Genomic DNA, 23,365 nt, shown 5'->3' with positions numbered 1-23,365 from the left:
GAGGTTTCTTCCTGTTAAAAATGAGTTTTGCCTTCTCACTGTCTCACTGTTATTTTTGGGTCTTTGCTTTGCATTATACAGCGCCTCGAGGCAAATGTTGGAACTTTATAAATAAAATCGAGCTGAACTGAATTGTCAGTTAGCTTTAGGTTTAGCTTTAACTTTAAGACTGCACCACATGAAGTCACATTTGCTGCTTTGGTAATCGGAAATCCGCTGCATACACGATGTACATTAAACACCCTTTTTTCAGTTTTTAATTTAATTTCACATGAGATCACACAAACACTTAAACGTGAGCTTAAAAACAACACAGAGGTGGTGTTGTAAACTGTAAATTTCGAGTAGATATAATGATATGGTTAAAATCCATACATGAACCAGACATCATCAAGCTGGCTGAACAGAGATTTTATTCACATCACTAGACACTCATCACATAATCACAAGTAGCTACTGGCATTCTCGTTCATACACACAGCCACACTCCTGCATGTTGGTTAATGCAGTCCCTCACACAGACCCCTACACATCGAGAACGAGTCTACATATCACATCCATAGGAACATCAGCAGTAGTCAGAGTAATCCTCCTCCACATAGTTGGCTGGAAAGAACCCCACCTGGAAACACAGGAGCAGTGCAGGTCAGACAAGAAAACAGCAAATAAAAAATAAAATTTTTTTTTACATTTTTTCCGTGCTCTCACCCGGCCGTACACCTCTCCTTTCCACCAGCCACTGTGACCCTTCTTGGAAAGGATCTTGATGGTGTCTCCTTCCCGCAGCGAGAGCTCGGAGCGGTCCCTGGCCGAGAAGTCATACCTGGCCCTTGCGACGCCAAAGCTCCTCATGCTGCCCCCTGTGAGACAGAGCCCACATTGCAGCATGGAACAGCTTAAAGGAATAGTTTTGGGGAAACAGTCTTACCCCATTCCTCGCAGAGGAGTTTTCATGAGCGTTATCATCACCACTCATGTTAAACAGAGTTAAAGCAGATTTTAACTTACAATAAAGACTGGAGATGGCAAAAAGAACTCATGCGGCTATCATAAAGTCATTTCTAGACTCTTGCTTTTGTTCAAAATAAAGAAACGTGATAAAAATGAATATGAGAGCTCCATGATCTGTAGTGATCTGCACTTCCAAAACTAGGAGGTGGGTTGCTCTGTCATTTTGCACAGACATTTGCAAGTCACAGAGGACGACTTTGGTGATCACAGTGAGGACTGTAGGAGGTGATGGAGATCTTCTGTACCTGGTGTGAAATTGGGCATGTTGTCAGACAGGTTGCTTTGCTCCGGTTGTTTGAAAGGTATACAAAGTGTGGTGTCCAGGTCCTTAAAGTACTCCTTCAATGAGGTCTGCTGGTAATACTGAATCATCTCCTAATATGGGAGGGGGGCGGGAGGAGAAAAGAAGCGTGAGAAACGTAAGAGAGATGTTAGTTGTGGTTAGAGAGGAGGAGCTGAGGTCAGCAGCAATCCAGCACTAAAGATAATGTTCAGCGGTAGGTTTGGTTTCTCTTGCTCTGAGGCAGTGCTTCAGCTTTATGACTGTGTATGACTTACTACTAGCTCCTTGAAGGCCTTCTTGTCGTTGATGCGGTAGAGGCCTTCACTAGAGGTGATCTTAATGTGTCTGATGTCCATGTTGAACCTGAGGGAGGAGAGAGGTGAATATTAAAAGCCATAGTCTGGGAACTCAGTCCACGTGGAGGCTGAACGGCAAACATAGCGATGGCTCTCCAACGACAGAATCGAGAATTTTTCACTTCTGCAAAGATGAATGGATTTTGTTGGCTCATGAATTATAAACAGATCATGCATTAAATGCTTTGTCAGTCTGGATTGTTTCCCTTGGTTTTGAGAGGAAGTGATACTTCGTTTACTGCACATTTACGCATTACACGTGTTTGGTGAAACATCTCCAAATTTCCAAACCGTTTTTTGGATGGGGAACTTTTTAAAGAGGAGGTTTATTTTACAAGAGGATGACAATGCAGTATATTTCCTGATGACGTTTTGTATGATTTTATTAAGTTAAATGCTCCTTTGATGCAAAAAGATGTTCATCCTTCCATCCATTTTCTTCCGCTTATCCGGGGGCCAGGTCGCGGGGGCAGCAGCCAAAGCAGAGCAGCCCAGACCTCCCTCTCCCCAGCCACCTCCTCTAGCTTGGCCAGTCGAGATATATAATCTCTCCAGCGTGTGCAAAAAAAAAGTGCTCTTTCTTATTGTTTTAGGGCAGATATGCAGCTTATCCTTTAACAATTAAGGTTTGAAATGCAATCGGACCAATAATAGAATATTTAAAAAAATTGCTTGTAATTTGGCCATCTTCAAATCAACAGATAGATAATCAAACAGTACTTTAACTGATATATGTCTTACTTAATGCTGATAGCATACTCTCCTCCATCTTTCTGCCGCACGAGGAAGGTACCATCAGAGCGGGACATTAATAGGTTTTTGGCGGCCGTGCGGTCCATGTTTCCCGCAAACCTTCAATCACACAGAGAGAACGAGAGCGTCAGTTTATTTTGAGTGAATACTGTAGCCTCTGCAACATTAATTCACACAGTTATTTTTTGACAACAGTCACAAGACCAATCAAGTTACACTGCTATCAAACACACACTTTGTCACTACAGCATTACTTGGCCTTCTTTGACAGTTATAGACGTGAGAGCAGACAATGATTCAAATATGAGTGTCATTACAAAGAAACAATCATTTCACAAACAGCACCAAAGTGTTAAAAATTTAGGATCCAGACAAATGTGAAAAATGGTCAGTATGGCAAGCTTTGAGCCAAATTTGAAGAAATCCCCTGAAGACATTTGTGAGATATTTCATTAAAGTGGGTAGCCCTAAAACAAAACACCTCTGGCTTCGCTCTTCGCTGACAGCTAGTGGAAGAAGCTTTGCCTTTATACAGTCTTTCTGGTAAAAACCCCTAAAGAAAAATAGTAGGCTACACTTAGTCCAATGCTTTAGTTGAAAGCCCATCAGTTCACACCTTAACCACATCTTAAAAAGCTATCAAATTAAATGTATCGGTTGCATTTCCCTGCACAAGCGTACATAATTCTGAAAAATACTTTCAAACGAGCTTTAAGCCGATGTTGTTCTCTACAAACTCTGATCAATTATTTTGATAATGGAAAGCTCTGTTTATAAGAAAAATTATGTTGTCTGACTGTACATGATCAGTCGTGTTCACTTTCCTGTCCTCAATGTCATACTTTTCATTACCACCAGGTGTCGCCAAACTGACACATTTTCTAACACGCTGTCCTTCAGGAGGGCAATGGTGTGATTAAAAAGCTGTTTATAATCACTACTTTGAGGGCTCAGAATGCCGTCGTCATCGTCATCAACACGAGCCTGGGGGCGAATCACATATCACCACAGTGTACGGTACATCCCATCAGTTTGAGCGTTACAGAGTGTTCCAAACGCTGCCATTAAAACGCCTGTAATTTTCAGTATCGGGTTCTGCTTTTGCGTCTGTTAACTAGTACTACTCTATGTGTTGGCTCTGTGGTGTTTCCCACTGAGTTTTGCAAACACTGCAGCACTGTAAAAAAAAATCAGACCATGGTTAACCAAGGTAAGCAGAAGCTCGGCGAGCGAGCAATTCTGCCCCGTTCCTGTCAATACTCACCAGTTGAAGCCAGATAGGTCTTGGGGTGGCCTCTGGAAAGTAGTGAGATCACAGAAAAGTCACATATAAAAAGGCTGATAACAAGTTTTCATTTCCTTCTGCTTAATGTTTGTTTTCTTTACAGGAATATGCAAGCTGACAAAAACCACTTGGCTGTGCTAAATTTAGTCAGTTATTTGTTTGCTGTTCTGAGCTTATGCCTTTCTGGGAAATTAAATCTATTTGAAAATGTTGTTTTGTTTTCAAAATGGAAAAAGGTAGGGTGCTTACTGGCTGCTGGATTGTACTCACAGTGAGGTAGGGCTGAACCTTTTGGCAAGGGAACCATCCCATTAGACCACTGGTTAGATTTCTTCCCTATGTCACATAATAGAAAATAACATGATCAGACTGAGTCAACCGATCAGTCACTGAAGGGTAAATCAAGCAATCGACCCCAATTGTAAAAATATTTACTCATATACAAAAGATAGCAATCTGAGGTAAGTCACACATCAAAAATCTGTAAGCAGAGGTTTAATGAGGAAGTACTGTGAAGCATGAAAGAGCTGGCTGACACCTGATTTGTGAATCAATTTTTTTTGGTTAACTATTAACAAAATGTTAAAAACTATTTCACTACGACATGTTTTAAAGTCCTGATGGATAAAATCACAGACACTGTGTTGAGCCCATTTATGCAGCGCTGACAGTGAGACGGTTCAAACGCATGAAGGTTTTTCACTCTTCTCAGCGCATGCTTTCTTTCTCATGAATGAAACTTTCAGTAAACTGTGCCACAGTGAGCCAGCGGGAACAAAAAGCACGGCCGCGAAACCTGAGCGGCTCTGTGGATTTCTGCCGTCAGATTACGCTTATTTTCCAAATCAAAACTGTCACACAGCATCGCGACTGCATGCAGATACAAGTGCAGGTTTGGCACGAGGGAGGAAGTGGAAGACTGAGACGCAGAGAGGAAAATGTCAAAAGAGACTGAAAAAAGACAAAAGCCTCTCACACCTACACGGTAACCACAGGAAACGAGCCTTGAAAAGTCTAAAAAATAATGCATGACCCCCCCTCACCCCTCCCCTTCTTCAGTTTACTGAATGCAGAATGGAGTGCATGTATATGGCTATGTTTTTTAGGCCTACCTCCCACCAGGGCAGCTCTGCGTCAGCGCGGGTCAGCTCAATGACGTCCCCTCTGGAGAGATGAAGCGCTTGGCCGAAGCCCACAGGAGGCGGCGGCATGCCATAATACTCCTGATTTACCTCCATCTTAGGATATCCTGACAGCAGAAAGAGGAAAAAGGAGAGGTTGTGATATTTGGAAGAGCTGCAATAAGGCAAGTACTCCTGGAAAAACGAATCAAACTGGATCAAACTATTCTCTGCATATTTTTAAAAACTTTTAATTTCAGATAGACAAAGTTTACCAAAAACATCCCCTATCCCCGCCTACCATGATGCTCCGTTTAGATAAATTAAACTGGGCTACCATTAACCACACACGAGTGGGGTTCCCATCAACATGCATAAATTGGTTGAAAATAGTCCACAAACTAGTTAATGGTTGTCGCTCTGATATTTTCTACCTTAAAAGAGGGCTCAGAAAAGAAGACTGTGAGAACATCTCATTCGCTGCAAGTACTGAACTCACGGCTCAATCGGTAAGAATAAAAAAACGAAGGGAATGAGGGGAAAGCACTTTCATTCAGACGTAAGCGAACCATCCTCATTTATTTACCAGCCCTGTTATGCAACTTGAATAAATCGGGTTGGGGGTATAGTACACTGATATGTTTGACAGGTGAAGCTAAATCACTTGCTGTGATGTTTCTGGGCAGAACTGGAGGGAGATAAACCAAGATATTGACCTCAGGACTCTGATTGACAAAACAAAAAGAGTAAGAATGAAAATATTTACAAGAGTGTTGCTTTTATTCCAGTCATTACAACCAGTGAGTCACAGTTCAGTCATGACTTTTGAAATATTACATAAAATGAAACCTAAAAATCCGTTGGTCACTCCGTGGGCTTTCGTAAATTCCTAAAGTTGAGACATCGCATTACAAACATAAATCTCTTTGAGGTTGCGTCAGAAAGAAAAAATCTTCAGAATCAAAAAGGTGGAGCTATCTGCCATGCTTATGCCTTCTTAGTAAGGGAAATAATCTTCTTCTGGTCAAGAGGCAAAAAGATAAGGTATTAAAACGTGCATCTAGCGATAAGATTATCAGCGTCAAAGAAAATGAATCAGACAGGCTGCAAAGTTTAGTTCCGTCGCATTTCCAGAAGACCAGCTGATCTCTATGCCAGCTCACAACAACAGATGACTCAGCAGGCAAACCTCATAAAGTGGGGTTATTTAATCCTGCAGCTGCAGCAAGCCACTCTGCAACCCACCTCCACCCCACTCTTTTTCATTCGTTGTCTGACAATCTCTACTCTGTTCTGTGCTGAGCTTTTGTTGCTGTTCTTCCTGCTTTATGCTTTACTCTTATGCACATGTAAGAACAGAGACAGCCATACCCTCTAATATAAATCAGTGCTGATGTAAACAATAAGACCCCGTGCACACAGACACACTACAGTAAAAAAAATACCTTCTTTTGACGAGGAAAAAAATCAGGTTGCTCGGTCAACAGCCGCAAGCAGTTGGGGAGACCAGAGATTAAGTGTGCAACACTCTCAACCTTAACTGAATTAACCAGCCACCTGATGGCTCTCAAAAAAGTCACAGTCAAACTTATACTGACTGCAATCAGTCAGACAGATTAGTTACAGATTGTTAACACGCTGCGATCTATTTTAGTCAGCATGGTTGCCAAGCGCCTATGTCACTTTGCACTTAGTGTCTTATAGAAAATAGATCACCGTTAAACACATCACAATAAAATACAACCATACAGGCAGGAAAAGCAGACTGGGAATACTTGCTGATAATGTGATATATAACTATCTGAATTATTTATGGTGAACTCTGCTGCTAATAGAGGAGAAAATGATAATTGCCCTGCTGAAGTTCTAGCTGTCCGACATAATAGGGTATGGGTCTTTATCAGAGAAGATCACAGAGAGATTAAAGCTGATGGCAGAGAGGCTTTTAAAAATGGTCACTATATATAGATTTGGTTATAACTTTACAAACAAAGAAAGCACTTTTATGATAACACAACTCACAAGATATATGAATTGTATGTAGGTTATAACTAGGGAAGACACATCGCTACAGCTTTATATTTGAGTGTTGAACAAAAACATAACCTCAGAACCTGAAAGTCTTGTGCTGTATGCTTTCAACATGCTGGTAGAAGTAGGCTTTATAAGCTGATATATCATGAATTGCTTACCAATGCTGGAATGACCAGAGGACCTTTGAGCTTTATTCTGCAGGAGCAAAAGAAAGAAACGGTGAAGCAAAGTTTTGCGCAAGTCCCAAAGAACATCCATCCATTAAAACTGGCACGTACAATAGTGGGAATAAAAAGCCCAAAGAGGCTTTATCCACCAGCTGAGCTGGAAGTTTACAGTATGAAATATATGTAGACATACCTTTTTTGCAGAAACAGAATGATCTGTAATTTTAAAAGCAGAATTGATCATTAGACTAATTAGTAGCGGTGTTTAAACACATACATATGCATGTGTGCACGTATACAGACCTGAGTTTCGTCCACAGGCGGGTACTCTGCCTAAACATTCTTTATGTGCTGCCATCTTACAGCGAGTGCAGCGATAGCCCTGAAAAAATATCCCCCTGCAGACACATTGAGAAATTTTACCTTTAGAGGAGATTCCTTTTCTTTTTTTTGTTAACTTGTTAATACAGTTCCACAGGAGCTAACTTGTTAACTAGTTGGAGGAATAATAGAATAACAGAAGTACCTTAACAACATTGAGCAAGCTTTACAGGAGGTGGTTTCCTCAAAGCAGTGCATCTGGAAGTCATGGTTATTTGCTGTGGAGTTCTCAGGACTCATATTTGACCTGTAAGCATAAAGCGAAACTGTTTTGACCTCAGCTGGGGGGAAGTAGGCATTCAAACAGCTGCTTTTCAGTGCCAGATACTTTGGTACTTTCACTCTGGTAAAAGTACAAATCATAAGGTATCCGTTTAGAGAGACTGGCGATGAAAAAGCAGTCAAAGCCAGTGCAGTGAGACTGCAAATAATGTAACAAATAGCAGGTTGATGCGTTAAATCAACAACAGAAATCCATAAAACTAAACGTTTCCATGTCCAACCTTTTTCAGATCCGCTTCTTATTTTGTATGTTCGACAACACAAAAGTCCGTCATTACATAAATGTAATATTTTGGAGGAAAAAACAATTAACAACCTAAAACCTGCAGTAACTTATCCCAGCTCTGGTTTGCTGACATATTGAGGTGTTTTGAAAGAGCTCACTGTTTTTTTTTAGTCTATAAGTCTGAGTATAGTTTCTGGAACTTTAGCTGCTAAATATTCTTCATAGTTCTCCGATTGCTGTTTTTAGTGCTCAGCTGTACGTCCACATTTAATACTCACAGAGCCATCTCAAACTGTTCCAGCCATTTTTTCTTCAGTTCTCTGGTTTTGAAGAATAAATCATAGCCAGACCTTCCGTAGCAATCCAGCAAGAGGAACAAATAGGACCACTGTTCACATACAAAAACACACACACACAGTCAGTCCTATTGAGATGCCTTATGCCGATCTTGTTTTGTGTGTAACAGGTGTCTCAGTGCAGATTTGGAGACCTTTTTATTGTCCTTCTCTCCTGTGGTTTCATCTCGTATCTGGTAGCTGTGTAGTTCAATGATCTCTTTCAGCTCAAAAGTTTCTCCACTCTTTTTCTTACAAATAAACACAGCTTTATCAAAGAGGAACGCGTACCTGACAAACAGCAGAGCGCACACAAACGCAACGTCAAAAAACAGCTTGTAACATATCAGATGAGACGTGCGTCAGCCACACACGCACCTGTCCTGTTTCGATCTTTTCTCTGAGCTGCAAATCTTTAGTTCTCCATCGATTTTGGGACGACCGTAGAGAGCTAGAGACTGAGTCTGAGGAAGGAGGACGAGAGGGAGGATGAGCAGAAAGGAAATACAAACAACAACCAAAGAGAGACTCATTAAAAATGAAATAGTGTAACCGCACCATGTTTTCTATGGAAAGCTGAAATGTGGTGATTTGCTTGATGATCTCATTGTCTCGTTTCACCTCATTAACACTCTGCGCCAGATCCTGGAAACACACACACATGCATGCACGAGGATTAAGTATCATACTTTCAGGTTACATACAAGTAGAAATACACAAATACACACACTTACTCTCATGGCATCTAGAGCTGTTCGCAGGTTCTCCTTCTCTGTTGAGTCAGTGGTGTGTTTTACCAGCTCCTGCAGACACAAGCAAGCCACGGCAAATTAAAGCTGCTGGATAAAACCAACTGGAAACTGAAGATACAGTAAGTACCATGTATGAAGTATAAACACATGCCTGTAATAGCAGGTGGTATTTGAGGACTCTCTGCATGGGGACCATGAGTAAATCTCGTAGAGAAAAACGTCCACTGTTTGCTCTCTTTGAACACTCCTGAGAGAGAGACAGACAGAGCGAACTAGTATTAAACAACAAGAAATGATGATCAAATAAATTTGCATGAAGTTATTTAAATATGTCTAAAATGGAGCGTGTGTTTCCTCCTCACCTCCAGTTTCATCCTGATATCCTCCCTCGCATTTGAAAGCTTGTCAAGGTGTTTTGTTGCCGCCTCCACCTGACTGCAGTAACGACCGTACAGTAACAGCCTGGCGAGAGATGGGATACATAAACATATTTTTCATACATTTGTTTGTAAGATAAACAAGTGGATCTGTGTGTGTGTCTCTGCACGAGCGATATACCTCTCCTTGTAGTTCACAAACACCTGGAACAGATTCCTGGCTCCATTATTTAGGATAGAGTTCTGAACTTCTTCTAGCAATTCAGAATGGGTCTTATTCAAATCCTACACACACACACACACACACACACACACACACACACACACACACACACACACACACACACACACACACACACACACACACACACACACACACACACACACACACACTATGTAAACAAAGGTTTTCCATGAAGTGGGTATATCATGCAGGTGTAGAGGTAAACACCTTCTTTACCTGTACGTTGATGAAGATACTTTCAATGTCTTGTGGCTGGAGAAACCTTTGAAGAGGCTTCATAAAGTGCTGCACAGAAGAGCGAGTATGAGTGTTATTTTTAATTTTTTTTGTGCATGAGTTCTCTATACTTGTGTGCTTGTGATGTATGATGAAGGATTGAAAGAGGTGTGGAACAGGTGTATAAAAAGTGATGTTGTTACTTACGTAAAAATGTTTTTTGCAAATTTGTGATTTTAATTTCACAGAAATTCAGATTTCTTTTTTTTTTTTTTAAATGTGTGAGCTTTGAATTTCAGAAATATTAAAACATTTTTGTGTTAAGTTTAAAAGATCTCAGAAATTCACATTTTTTCTCCCCCAGCTCCTTTATGTTTTTTAAGATGGGCTCTGTCATCGTCATTATGAGTCGTTTTTTTTATTGCCATATGAATGCACCGATCTTCTTTGATCAGACTGTGGGTGTGTGCACACCTGTAGTATAGATTGCAGTGTTTCTGAGTATTTCTCTTCCGTCTGTCTGATCTCCTGCAGGCAGCACTCTCTCTTGTCCACACCAGTTTTCTGCTGCTAAAGGGCACAAAAAAAAGTCAAATGAGGGTTTTTTTGCTTTTGTTTGTACTTGCCTTATACAAAAGAAATGGGTTATGGTGTTTAAGTAGCAGTAGTTATTTAAACATTAACAGAGAAGTTTAAACAACCCCTATCAAAGTCAAACAGAAAACTTTGGCACATAGGCTCTGAGGCACTGCGGTTCCTTGACCCACAAAGACTTTCAAAAACCAAAGGAGGTTTTAAGAACATTAATAAGATTGGAAAGACAAAGAAAAATTATTATTCCTGCTACACAAAATTGTATTTAATATTTCAAACTGTCCTTCTTGCTCTTTTCTTACTGAATAATTCTGACTAAAAGGTTTCTAAAAAATCTAAAATAACATGCTTCGGGTGAAGGTGTATATATTAGACATCTGCAAGTAAAACTCTAATCTGATTAAGAGTCTTTGATATGCGGACTACTCTGCCTACCGAGTCATAGCCTCACATGAGGTGATAAGAAACACAGTGAAACCCAGATTTTAGTGCAGAAGTATTTTGTTGGAAGACCTGCAAAGTTTGCAGGTTGCAAGTGAAGGCTACACCCTCCTTTTTGTTGCAGGTTACAGGTCACATGGGAACCACTCACAGTTTCAGGCGGTTCATCTGTCCTCATCAAGTCTTCATAGATCTCATCTCCTTCGTTCTCCTCATCCTCCACAAAGTCGTACAAGTCATCATCTTCATCCACTGTATCACTAATACACAAAACACATGCAAAGTACTTACTGTTATCACCTTTGGCTTTTTTTCTTAAATATATCTGTGCTGTATACGGAGCGTCACTAACCTGTACACCACCTGTACACCACCTGTATAGCTGGTGGAATATAACATTTCTCCACTTGCAATAAACCATCACATCTCCCAGTTTGATTCAATTAAAATTCAAAATGTCCTGACAAGACTCTTAAATTTAATTCTTAAAAGTAAAATAATGCAGAATTTTTGCTGGTAGTTTTCTGTTTGAGTATTTTGAACTTTTCTACAGGTCAAAATGTGGCATTATGAAAGCATTTCCTTGTGAAGATGTTAAAGTTTTATAGGAAAATCCTCAAATCATACAGCCACACAACAAAAAGAGAGAGAGAAAAATTGGCAGCTATTTAAAACAATCTCTCTCCCTCCATTTAGACATTATAGAGAAAAAGGCTTACTCTATCTGGTCAGACAGGCCGCTGTAGATCTCCTCATCAAGAGTGCATCCCTCTAAAGGAAAAGGCCTGTTGAAGGGAAGGTGAGTGTGTTCAAGCAACAAAAAAAGAGAGTGAAAATTACAACTGAATAAAGGTTAATATAATATTAGTAATTAAGCATGAATTTAGGTTCCAGGCTGAAGGACAAAACCCCATTACTGTGGTGCTGACTTCCTGATGAGCCGGCGTATTTAATGGTAATGGAAAGGATTTAAATTTTTAAGTGCCCAGAAATCTAACAAAAACCTGTTGTGCTCAAAATATAAAGATTAAATGCCACTTAAATTAATGAGTTACAAAACTTGAAACTTTCGGGAACGTTCTGTCAAGTTAAGAAACAACAGTCTTATCTGGCACTGAGGAAGTGCTGTTATCTGCTACACCAACTTTCAGCCTAAGAAAAAAACCAGCCACAAGTCTCTGGTCCATATAACCAATTTCAGTTGTATAAAAATTATATTCTCGCTTTTAGGGTGGCATGGCCACAGACCAACAAAAAAGTAATCCCAAGTAAGCACTTTCACATCCACGTGGTAGGATAAGGGTATAATTTCATGTTGTGCAATAAACCATTTGAGACTAGTTATTTAAAACTCCATAATTTCCACATTTCTACAGAAAACAGTTATGATTAGGACATTTATTATAAAAAAAAAAGTTGACCATCTTAAACAAGTTACTTCTCCCTTCTCTGCCAACGCATCTGTTTTCTTTCTGCCAGCAACGAAATCGTCTGTGTGATTTCTATAAACCCCAAATATTTCAAGGAAGCAAACAGACAAATAATAAATGCTTCACACTAACAGATAACACACACATCAGATAATTAATAAAATACTACAAATTTAAAAATGCAGATAAAGCTTTTTACAATTGCATTTAAAGGCATTTGTTGCTACGTTTGGCTCTGGATGATGTCAGTGAGATCGCATTAAAGGTAGGTCGATCCAAATATCGGCACCAACAATAGTATTGGTATCAAATCGATAGTAGCATGATAGAGCATAGAAACAATGTATCGATTCTAAGTCCAGTATGTAATCGACTGCTTTAAATTAATTCTTTTTTTGGGAAATGAGAGAATATACCTCAGACGTGCACCATGAAAAATGTCTGAAACTTTTTGTGTTGACTGTCACATCTATTTTATTTATAGCTTATAGCCCATTTACACAACAGAAGATGACCCAAAGTGCTTTGGAGACTGGCACATTTAAATACCCCAAAAGCTGAAAGTTGTGTTTTGTTGTGTTAACCCATTATTGTGGAAAGTAAAACTCACGGTGATTTGGTGGTCATTAAAATGTGTTCAGAATTTGCGAACTGATGATGATTCATCTAAAAATTCATGACACACTGCTCTCCCATACATGAGCTGCCTTTATAAGTTACGGGTATTGCTACTGGTATTGGCAGTACTGGCCCTGTATTTATTTGGCATGAGATCAAGACCAAAATTTCCAGTATTGCACAACACTGGATCAGATATCCTGAATATGATTAGAATATGAGGGCTTATCATAAGAAAGTCGCCTTAAAAGGAGAGCTGGATGGAAGGTGATAGTCTAAGAATACAAGCATGGACTTAGCAGTTAGCACAAGTGGTCCCTTTAAACTTCAATTTTAGTTACAGGCAGGAATGTACTTACTGAAATCCTCTTTGGACAGCAATGGACGAATGAGACAGGGTGGACAACGTATCTATGACCTTACACAGACAGAAACACACAAAGAAGTATAGTACACAATTAACAATCTTGTACAGAGTGTGGGAACACACACTGGCAGAGAAACTGTAAAACTGTTTAACACTTTAAATGTGAACACTAAATAATGGCCTAGTTTCACTCTCGCTCTGTTTGACAGTTCAATTAAAAAGAGCATAATCACGGTGGGTGTTGAAATTTCATGTGAAATGTGATCAGAAACATACAAAAACAGTGGTTAAAATGAAAGTGAACGCTCTTTGTTTAAAGGAAAGCATGTATTAGCGAGTTTAAATGTTGGTTTATAACTTACTAACCAAGTAAGTAAGGGGCAGTTTGTTTTTGTCACACATTTTGAGCTTCTTTGACACGCTTTTTCACTTTTCATCATGTTTTCTTTCTGTGTGATGCCACTTGACTTGTTTCAGCTGAAACTTGTCTTCCAACACTTCTGGTTAAGTAAAAAAAAAAAGGACTAAGGAATACATTTCTCAGTCAGCATTTTTCGGTCTAATTTCTGCTTTCATTCAAGACAGAAAAAAAGAGTAAAGATGCAACAAGAAGTGAAAATCTGTGGTTCTGAGAAGTCCTGTGGAAAAGAAATCAGTGAACTAATTCAAACTGCTATCTTAGTAGCAGAGAATTCAATAGAAAACACTAATTAGCTTTCTGATGAAGTGGTGGTTAAAAAAGATCCAAACAGCTGTGTGAGAGAACAGATGTTTCCCATACTAAAATGTTTTATGCTTAGCTAAGCCCATCGTCTGCTGTCTGCTTGCTTTCTGTTTAAATGCATCAACCCCTTCTTTCATCCTTATATCCACCATAGGTTATCAGAAGTTCCACTTAAGAGAAATGTCTATGTTAAATCTTGAGATGATGGCTAGAAACCACTGAACTAAGCTGTATCAAAAGCAATTTGTGATGCAAGCTCTGCTATAACAGCAAAGTAGAGCTCACACACCGACGGGTAAGCGTTAGCAGTTTAATAAAGCAATAGATTATAATAAGATATCTCTCGGAGCAGGTTTTGTGCCGATGGACTTTATTTACTTGTGTACAGGATCTACCACACCCATGTTTTCTACATTAAATTGTTATGGGTGACTGAGTGGAAGCTGCAAAGTGAAACGAGAAGCTTAGTGACAGTAACACACTGTATAGTTGATGAAATGACCCCCCCCCCCCCTCCAAAAATAAAATGTCCTGATGACTCATTTTGAGGACATGGCTTCATCTTAGCTTGCACAGACAAAAAAAAAGTGCTCATTTCAAATCCACTCTTGGTTGCTTTAAATCGCTGCACTGCATAGAAAGTGAAAGAGAACTGTTGAGTACTGCATTCATGCCTTTGCTCTGACACTTCACATTAGAAAATCACCAAGCTACTTCCTGTTAGGGCTTTGTGGGTGTCTGCAAGCTGCAGTAAGGCGTTAGGACTTCATGCTTCACTTTAGACGTCTGCCGTAATGACTGAGCTACGAGTGCATCATGAGTTCCCCTTTCAGGTACAATTTTGGGTTCTTCAGATCTTTAAATTTTTATTCATCGTGTAACCATCAGGAAGAGATTTCATCCGTGCAAGATACAGCAAATAAACGACCGTAAAAAGACGATGACACAAAGTAATAAACACTTATCCTCTGGGACAAGAGAAGCAAGGAGTGCCACAAATGATGGCCTGGACCTGATCTCAAACTCAGTCAAACAGAGTCAGCCTGAGGCAGCATGATGGGACACTGAGGCAAGCTAAATCTACAGGAGAACTGTAGTGCGATTCTCCAAAGTGCAAGAGTGCCTGGAGAATTTGTTTCAAAAGCAAACGTAAAATGTGGTCACAACATGAATGTAGTTTTTCCTGTTTACTACATTTAGTGTAAAGCTAAAAGCTTTGGAGCTTTTAGCGTTCATCGTGATAGCGCAGTGGAGAGAAGAAAGGAAGGGTGAGGAGAGAGAAGACACGTGCTGGATGGTTCGGGGCAGATTCAAACCCAACTTTGTTTAAAGTTAATCAGTAATTAAAATTAACTCAGGGAATATGTCCGAAAGATAGATTTTTGCATGGTCATACCTTTCCAAAGTCCCGAACATCAAACAGATCAAAGGCTTCAAATAGTTCATTCTTCTTCAGATGAAACTTGTCTTGACAAACTCCCAGGAATGTCCGGATATTCTTTAAACACAGGAACTAAAAAAAACCAGAAACACAATCATCACTTTTTTTATAAGTTATATTATTCAATTCAGTTCAGCTGATCTATAAACCAAATAACCATAAATATACATGTGCAATTTTTACATGATAACAAATATGGGCATTGGGCCATACCTCTTGTATCTAGGCTTTAATATGTAGTAGTGCAATATTTAAACTCATACTTAGTTGTTTTTGTTTTAGATGCATTCTGCTTGTGCAGTGTGGATCAGAATGAAGCTGCATTTCGATCGCGTGGATGTCCCGCACATATTGCACAACTGACAATAAAGTTGACTTTGACTTGAACATTTATGAAAGCATGGGTTGTTCTAAAGAGCTCGCTGAATGTGTTGGTATCGTAATAATTTGTGAGTTTTCTTCCCTCCTACATGCTGCAACTCGGCTACAAAGATTCGGTGCACATAAGCGAGGTCACAGAGTGCTGAGAGACACACGGATACATGGTGCACTAAAATTTCCAACACTCTGCTGACTCAATAACTGCAGCGCTCCAAACCACCTCTGGCATTAACATCAACACAAAAACTGTACGCTGGGAGCTTCATGTAATGGGTTTAAATGGCCGAGCAGCTCCTGTGGTCCAGTACATTTGTCCATACAGTGTATTCTAGCCTTACTCTGGATCCTGAGTAATCTGTTTTTCAATCAGTCAAGTTAAATAAATGTGTATAATTCAACAGACTTATTTCTCACTGATTTAAATATGTAGGTAAACACAGGTGTTGGTAATCACATTAATTAAGGCTCTGTACTTAATCTGAGAAGAACTCTTGATTAATATTATTAGTAAGATCTGAAAAGCTCCATACTTTGTGTCCGAATGGCAGCCATGAAACAGGTCTACTGGGTTTTTCCTGGTCTTCAGCGGTGTTGACTGTATTTCTTATCTTACTTATCAGAAATCTATATTTTCCTGTTTTATGTTTGACCAAACTTCCCCCAAAAACACTGTTATAGTGATTTTTCACTGGAAGGCCATCAAAACCTCCAATCTTTGTTAAACACAGATGGTTTAAGTTACGAAATGTCTCGTGTTTTTTAGAAGTGACAATCAAATGAAACGAGCAACTGATGATGCCACAATGGGCTCTGGGAACGTGTGATCAGCCTTTATGACTGTGCTCAAATACTTAGTATATATTTAGTGTAATATTTAGTAGTTCAAAATATTAACAGAAATGTTAATGAACAGATCCATGAAAACAGGAACTATATTGGTAAATGGCCTGTATTTATATAGCGCTTTACTAGTCCCTAAGGACCCCAAAGCGCTTTACATATCCAGTCATCCACACATTCACACACACATTCACACACTGGTGATGGCAAGCTACATTGTAGCCACAGCCACCCTGGGGAGCACTGACAGAGGCGAGGCTGCCGGACACTGGCGCCACCGGGCCCTCTGACCACCACCAGTAGGCAACGGGTGAAGTGTCTTGCCCAAGGACACAACGACCGAGACTGTCCAAGCCGGGGCTCGAACCGGCAACCTTCCGATTACAAGGCAAACTCCCAACTCTTGAGCCACGATTTTAACAAGTTAAAAAAAAAAAAGATTTCTCTCAATAGTTAAAAATAATTTAGAAGCAAATCAAAAGCAGTCGAAAAGAAAACACGTCTTTTTTAGCTACAATTGTAACAAATCAATAAAAACTTGACAAGTTTAGAAAATTGAAAGATTACAAATTAATAATAAATATCTTCAAAGCCAACGAGCCTGTTTGAGAAGGAACAAGCTGCTGTCTTTCTTTCAACACTTAGATTCCACATACGCTTTGTTACAGCCCTGACCAGACTGTAAATACTCATCAGCAGCACGGACCACGTAACCATCAAGCACAATGAGCTAAAATGTGTGCCACTAAAAAGAAGCAGTTCGAAGGACATCTAAAATATGACTGCAGAAGAAACCACACGGAGCAGAGTGTGCAGTGCAACTGACATGGTGGTCAGACATATGCCGCTTTACATAACTTCCTGCTCTCTCTCTCTGTGTGTGTGTGTGTGTGTCTCTCTCTCTGTGTCTCTTCAGCAGTGGGAAATGCGGAACTCTAATTTGAGAAAAGGGGAAACGTTTAGTTCTGACTGATACTGCTGCACACATCATGTCGCCCTGCCAGGAGATCACATTAACATGCAATCAAGTATTTGTTTTTACACTACTAAAATAATCCTTATTGCAAGAGCACAGACAAGATTGTCTAATTGTGTAATTGTGTCAACAGGTGTGTGTGTGTGTGTGTGTGTGTGTGTGTGTGTGTGTGTGTGTGTGTGTGTGTGTGTGTGTGTATGCACATTTGTATACGCCTGTGAGTCTACGTCACAGTGTACACGTCCGGCCTTCTGTTAATCAGCGGATGTTTCTTAACCACTTTTGACCTCATAGGATTTCCCAGAGTTTCCCATGCATATGTCAAAGGCCATTAACTCCTGCACTGTTTGCAGATCTCCAGTAAGGAGGGCCTTCTTAAGATTTCAGCTTAAAAAGGCCCAACATGCTCTACTTTAGGTTATGATATTCTACCATCCTGTCTTTCAAATGTTTTTAACTCATATTTGCCACCCTTTTAATTATCTCATGCCGTTCAACCCTTTTGTTTTTTGTTTTGTTTTTTTAGCTAATGTGTTTTTTAGCTTGCATGCACTGTCAAAAACAATTTTTTGGACAAAGTTGAAAAGACGAGGAAATGTAGGCAGGAATCAACAGGACTTTTTGAGAGTTATATTTAAAAAATGCATAGCTTAAGTATGTATTAAAAATGAATATATTAGCAATATATAAGAAATCACGCCCTTATGTCTGTGTTGTAAATGTACTGGAGCTAACACCTGGCTAACGTAGTGTAGCAGAAAATGTAAGAAGATAGGAAAGTATTCTGCCTGCTACAATCCAGAAAAAAAAGGTTCACCTAACCACATGCCATACCTCAAAAACATTGCTTGTAGTTTGTGAAATCTCTGCAAAAACTGAAGTCAGCTGTTTCTGCTCCCATTTCACACAAACAGCCTGTTTCTTATCTTTATGCTAAGCTAAGCTAACCATAGAATGGTATCAGTTTTCTCATTTGACTGTCTATAACAAAGGTATACACAAAATATTAGGCATATTCAAAGTGAGGAGAAACGATAAGAGGTGAAAGTATTTTTATCATATCCCTTGTGGAGTATACTCTGTAGAAATATGATCAAATTAAAGCACTTTCCAGCTGCCAGTGCGATTACGGTGCTTCGAAGTCGTTCATATGAGTCCAAAAGTTTCTAATTGTCAAATAAGAAAATAGTTGACATATCACAAAGAGTCTTGCTTCGAGCACAAATCCTGAATTTTCCTGAGCTGTGACTATTCTGGATTACAATGCAGCAATTTGGTATCATCAAATCCTATAAAAGTGAAGAATAAATTTTTAAATTGGAAAATGTTGACAAAACCCCTGTGTATAAAGAGATAATTAAATAACAAAAATTTTAGAGTTTTTTTTAAACATTTATTTATTATTTCTCTTTGTCTTCTAGTTGTCTCCTTTTGTTCTCCTTCATTATCATTATCCTGATCACTACATGCTCCCGGATGTACCGATAATGACTGAAGCATTTTCCTATCATGCAGCATCAGGGCCTCAGTAAGCCATGGTGGTAACAATAGCAATGTCCTATGGAAATGCATCAGGAAAAAGTCTGGGTGTGTGCGTATGTGTGTGTCTCTGGCATTGTGTCTTACCTGCGACATCTGTGGGCGTAGGTTGATCTCTCTCAGGTTGACAGCCTGAGGCAGCAGGTTGTTGAGCAACTGGCAGAGCAGCACGCCATCTCTCAGAGCCTGAGCCAGGTCGCACACCTGTCATAGCGCACACACAGAATTAATTTGAGGAACTGAAACAAGTTTGTGTATTCACACACAGGTGAATATGAATGTGTCGCTGCTTATTTACCTGTGCACCCTCCAGAGTGACCCTGTGGTTCTCTGGAAGAACTCGGCAGTCGATCAACCACATCGCGCACTGCCGCCACAGCTCCATCTTGGTTTTCTGAATGAAAAATAGAAAAAAGGGCAAACACACAGACAGAACTTAGACATGCGGCGTTCAATCAAATGGAGAGCAAAATGAATGTTCAATCAGAAAGGCGCACAGCAGACACTCAGCAATGCCTATCACGCTGTCATTCAGTGAAACACCTTTGTTGAAACTCAATGCAACAAAAAAAAAAGTTGCCGCTGTCTCAGTAAACCTGATCGTACGAGTCCAAATCAACGCAGGACCATTTAACCATCGGTCCTTACCTTCACTGGTTCCTCCCGGCACTTCTATGTGTTCTTTCTGATGTTAACCTCCCTGTCTTCCTTTCATTATCTCATTTTCAGACTTCGGCGCTCTTGTTCTGTCGTTCTTCCGTGGTGGGTGTTCTGCAGAGCTGCACTGTGTTGAAGGCTTTTAACTTTTTTCCCGCAACTTCCTTTTTCCTCTGACGCACCCTCTCTCTCTCTCTCTCTCTCTCTCTCACTCACACACACACACACACACACACTCAAAAAGCTGCTGCTGCTGCTGTTGTGACAACTGGCACAAGCTGATAAAAAAAAGAGTGAGACTTGATGAAAATGTATGTGAGACATGAGACAGAAAAGCAGCAAGTAAGCCGCTGGACTGTCAACAAAGAAACATTACTTGTCTAGTCATCTACGCACTGATATTTCGCCTCAATAAGGATTTTTTATCCACTTTTGTGGCAGTAAAACGCTGCAGGAACCAAACACACATCAATAAATCTGTGAAATTCAAAATTACACTGCAGAGTTCATATTTAATCTGTCCCAAAGCTCAACAGCAGAGAGACACACTGTCTATCAAAGGAAAATCCTCGAGCTGCCTAATGAATAATGAAACATCTCCTCAAACACTCTGACAGCACCCAGGGGTGATTTTACCCTCATGTTGGCACTTAAAAAAAAAAAAAATTCACAGCTGAGACGCCCCAAAATCAAAACTCATTCAGATGTAACATCTCAAACTAAATCTTTACGAATTTCTTTTTGTGCGACTAAAAACAGTGGAAGTACCGTCTAGTGATATCAGTAATTTAAGCCTTCACTCATTAACAATAAGGCAGGAGAGCAGTATTTAGTCAAGTACAATTTTGGGATATTGTTATCCATATAAGTACTTCCACTGGTACTTTGCATTTTTACTCCATCCAATATATGAGAAGGAAATGGAATGGCTTTTGCACATTTTACTTGCAAAACATACAACTGTTGATTTCAAATTTCAATGCCATCTATGTTTTTTTTGACGGTTTGTCCAGTTCAGAGTGACAGGAAGCTGGTAAACCATGAAGAGCTTGCCAGTCTACAGGACGATTGACACAGAGAGTCAGACAACTGCTCACACTCGGCTTCACACTTACAGTGAATTTAGAATCACCACTTAACCTAACGTGCAAGCCCTTAAACTGTGGGAGGAAGTCAAAGTACCCAGACAGAGAGCCTATGCAGTCACAAGGATAATATGCAAAATCCACACATTGAATTTTCATGCAGTGTTGTGCACATGACTACAAATTTGTCACATAGTAAATAATAGATAGAGCCACATAAAAATGTAAACACTGTTGATTTTGGCAATTTGGGGGGCATTGTAGTTACTGTTACTTATCATAATAAAGATAAAATTAGATTACAATCCTTTCCTCAGAACTATAAAGTTGCAATATTAACAGGTCTATTCAAGTCCGGAACGCTTTCCACTGTGAGTTATCTGTATTTTTAAATATCAGATTTATCTTTCTAAATTTATGCTGGTGGTATGGCTTCTTGGAGACTGCTGAGCTTTTTTTCAAATATGCATTTATTTTTAAAATGGCCGATAACTTTTCACTCAAATCTCTGTTCTGAGGTGGCAGGAAATGTGTCAAAATGATCTGAGTGTCTAGGTTAGAGTTGGAAGGGGAAAAAAGAAAGAAGTATGGAAGAGCTGTTTTGCAAGAAAAGTCGGTTTAACTTATGGTGAACAGCAACCACTGTGGCCACAAGATGAAATTGCAGGATTACAGTAATAGCATTACTGATGATTGAGCAACATTAGGCGTTACACACATTTGACCCAAGCGTTCACAGAGGGAGGGTTTTATGGGTATTTCTTCTTATGGTGGCATAGTCTTGGTTTAAAATATATGGACGGGACAGTGAGCTGATTCATGTAGACCAGGAAACAGAAGAGAAGACGTGACTGATGAAGGGTATTGTGATGTAGCATAACTTAAGCAGCAAGGAAGGTGATAAGTAAATAGCATTAGCAGACAATTGAAGTTCTTTTTAAGCATACTTTATTGCTAGCATCTCCCTTTTACCATAAAACAATCAATCAGGCATGCAAAAATCCCACTGGCTTTATACAAGACTTTGCCCACACCTGACCTCGTTAGTCCCTACCATTGAACAAAATAGGTCAAACCAAATAATACAATTCTAAACAAAGAACAGGAATAAAGTCATGCATGAAACTGACAAACTCATTTACTCAACTAAATGGTTTGTAAAGTAAAACACTGCATACAATATAACTCAAAAGGCTACTTTAAAGAAAACAAACAATACTATACAAAATGAAAACCCTCCATTTGGTTACACCCAGTGATCCAATCATTGACCTCATGACCCTATATAAACAGGAAGTAGTGGGCGGCCCTTCCCATACACCCGTCTCACATACAGGACCTGAATGCACAACATGGACACCATGGTAAGTATAACCAAAGCAACATAAAGAAACATAATTTACTAGACATGTGCCTGTAAACAGAAGAAAATTCAGATGATCTGATGGTTAGTAGTGTTTGCTTTAAAACACATGCATGGATGTAAAGAATGTAACTACTGCTACCACAAACAAAACCCGGGATATTGTGTGTTAAGAGAAGTTACACCAGCACTGTCTAAATTAAAGCATTATGGCTGACTGTAAAATAACAGAACACAGAATAACAATATACGCAAGTGACAAATGGCAAATGAATACACTTTGTCACAGGTATGACGCACCTCCCTCATGTTTTAGTCAAGGCTATTACATATCTTAAATTTCAAACGGGTGCTAATGATGTGATTAGCCACTTTGTCACATTCCCCCCCCCCCTTAAGTCCGTTACTCTTCATAGGAACGGGAAAGAAAGTCTGCCACAACATTCTTTTTCCCTGCCCTATATCGAATCTTAAAACAATATGGCTGCAATGAAAGATACCACCTCGTGATCCTTGCGTTGGTGTCTCTCATTCTGTTCATCCACTGTAAAGCTCGATGATCGGTTTCAAGCACAAATTCACCTCCCAGTAGATAGTATCTCAGAGTGTCCAAAGCCCATTTTATTGCCAAAGCTTCTTTTTCAATTGTGGAATACTTCATTTCTCTGGGGAAGAGCTTACGGCTTATGTACTGCACAGGTCTTTGGTCCTCTCCATCACCTTGCAGCAACACAGCTCCCAGCCCAACTCCTGAAGCATCAGTCTGTACAATAAACGGGCACGTAAAGTCTGGACACTGCAACACAGGCTCATTACACAAACAGTTTTTCAAATCCATGAATGCAGCCTCACACTCTGGAGTCCATTTAATTTTGTTGGGGCATGATTTACGAGTTAAATCACTAAGAATAGCTGATCTGGTAGAGAAATTAGGGATGAAACGACGATACCAGCCAGCTAAACCCAGGAAGGATCTCAACTTTTTCTTTGTAGTCGGAGGAGGACAAGAGGCAAGGTTCTCGACCTTACTCACCTGAGGGCGGATGACCCCACCCCCAATGACGTATCCCAGGTACTCCACCTCGG

The 23,365-nt window shown here is 39.8% G+C and overlaps 1 protein-coding gene across 3 annotated transcripts; it reads right to left on the bottom strand.

Moving 5' to 3' along the window:
- Nucleotides 1-224: 224 nt before the first annotated feature.
- Nucleotides 225-19,960, bottom strand: vav1 (vav guanine nucleotide exchange factor 1). 3 transcript variants are annotated; one of them, XM_085409395.1, is made up of 29 exons: nucleotides 19,823-19,960; nucleotides 19,473-19,568; nucleotides 19,262-19,378; nucleotides 15,394-15,510; nucleotides 13,266-13,324; nucleotides 11,578-11,643; nucleotides 11,010-11,118; nucleotides 10,298-10,393; nucleotides 9,824-9,892; nucleotides 9,545-9,648; nucleotides 9,349-9,448; nucleotides 9,138-9,233; nucleotides 8,969-9,037; nucleotides 8,793-8,879; nucleotides 8,613-8,698; nucleotides 8,390-8,525; nucleotides 8,178-8,287; nucleotides 7,537-7,638; nucleotides 7,314-7,408; nucleotides 7,204-7,226; nucleotides 7,002-7,038; nucleotides 4,801-4,937; nucleotides 3,938-4,024; nucleotides 3,668-3,699; nucleotides 2,392-2,502; nucleotides 1,570-1,657; nucleotides 1,257-1,386; nucleotides 709-860; nucleotides 225-622 (listed from the first exon to the last, which is right to left on the bottom strand). In XM_085409395.1, exons 2-29 carry the CDS (start codon nucleotides 19,557-19,559, stop codon nucleotides 569-571), a joined length of 2,556 nt encoding a protein of 851 aa, XP_085265521.1. In that variant the 5' UTR covers nucleotides 19,560-19,568; nucleotides 19,823-19,960; the 3' UTR covers nucleotides 225-568. The 3 variants fall into 3 exon arrangements, with proteins under 3 accessions (XP_085265521.1, XP_085265523.1, XP_085265522.1); XM_085409397.1 differs by having other exon boundaries at nucleotides 3,959-4,024; XM_085409396.1 differs by having other exon boundaries at nucleotides 10,298-10,390.
- Nucleotides 19,961-23,365: the final 3,405 nt, after the last annotated feature.

This window comes from Rhamphochromis longiceps, linkage group LG6, assembly GCF_057381845.1.
Source record: "Rhamphochromis longiceps isolate RC_006_pf linkage group LG6, R_longiceps_female_GT1.1, whole genome shotgun sequence".
NCBI lineage: Eukaryota > Metazoa > Chordata > Actinopteri > Cichliformes > Cichlidae > Rhamphochromis > Rhamphochromis longiceps.
Note: the sequence above shows the minus strand (reverse complement) of the source record. Positions and strands in the feature narration are given on the sequence as shown.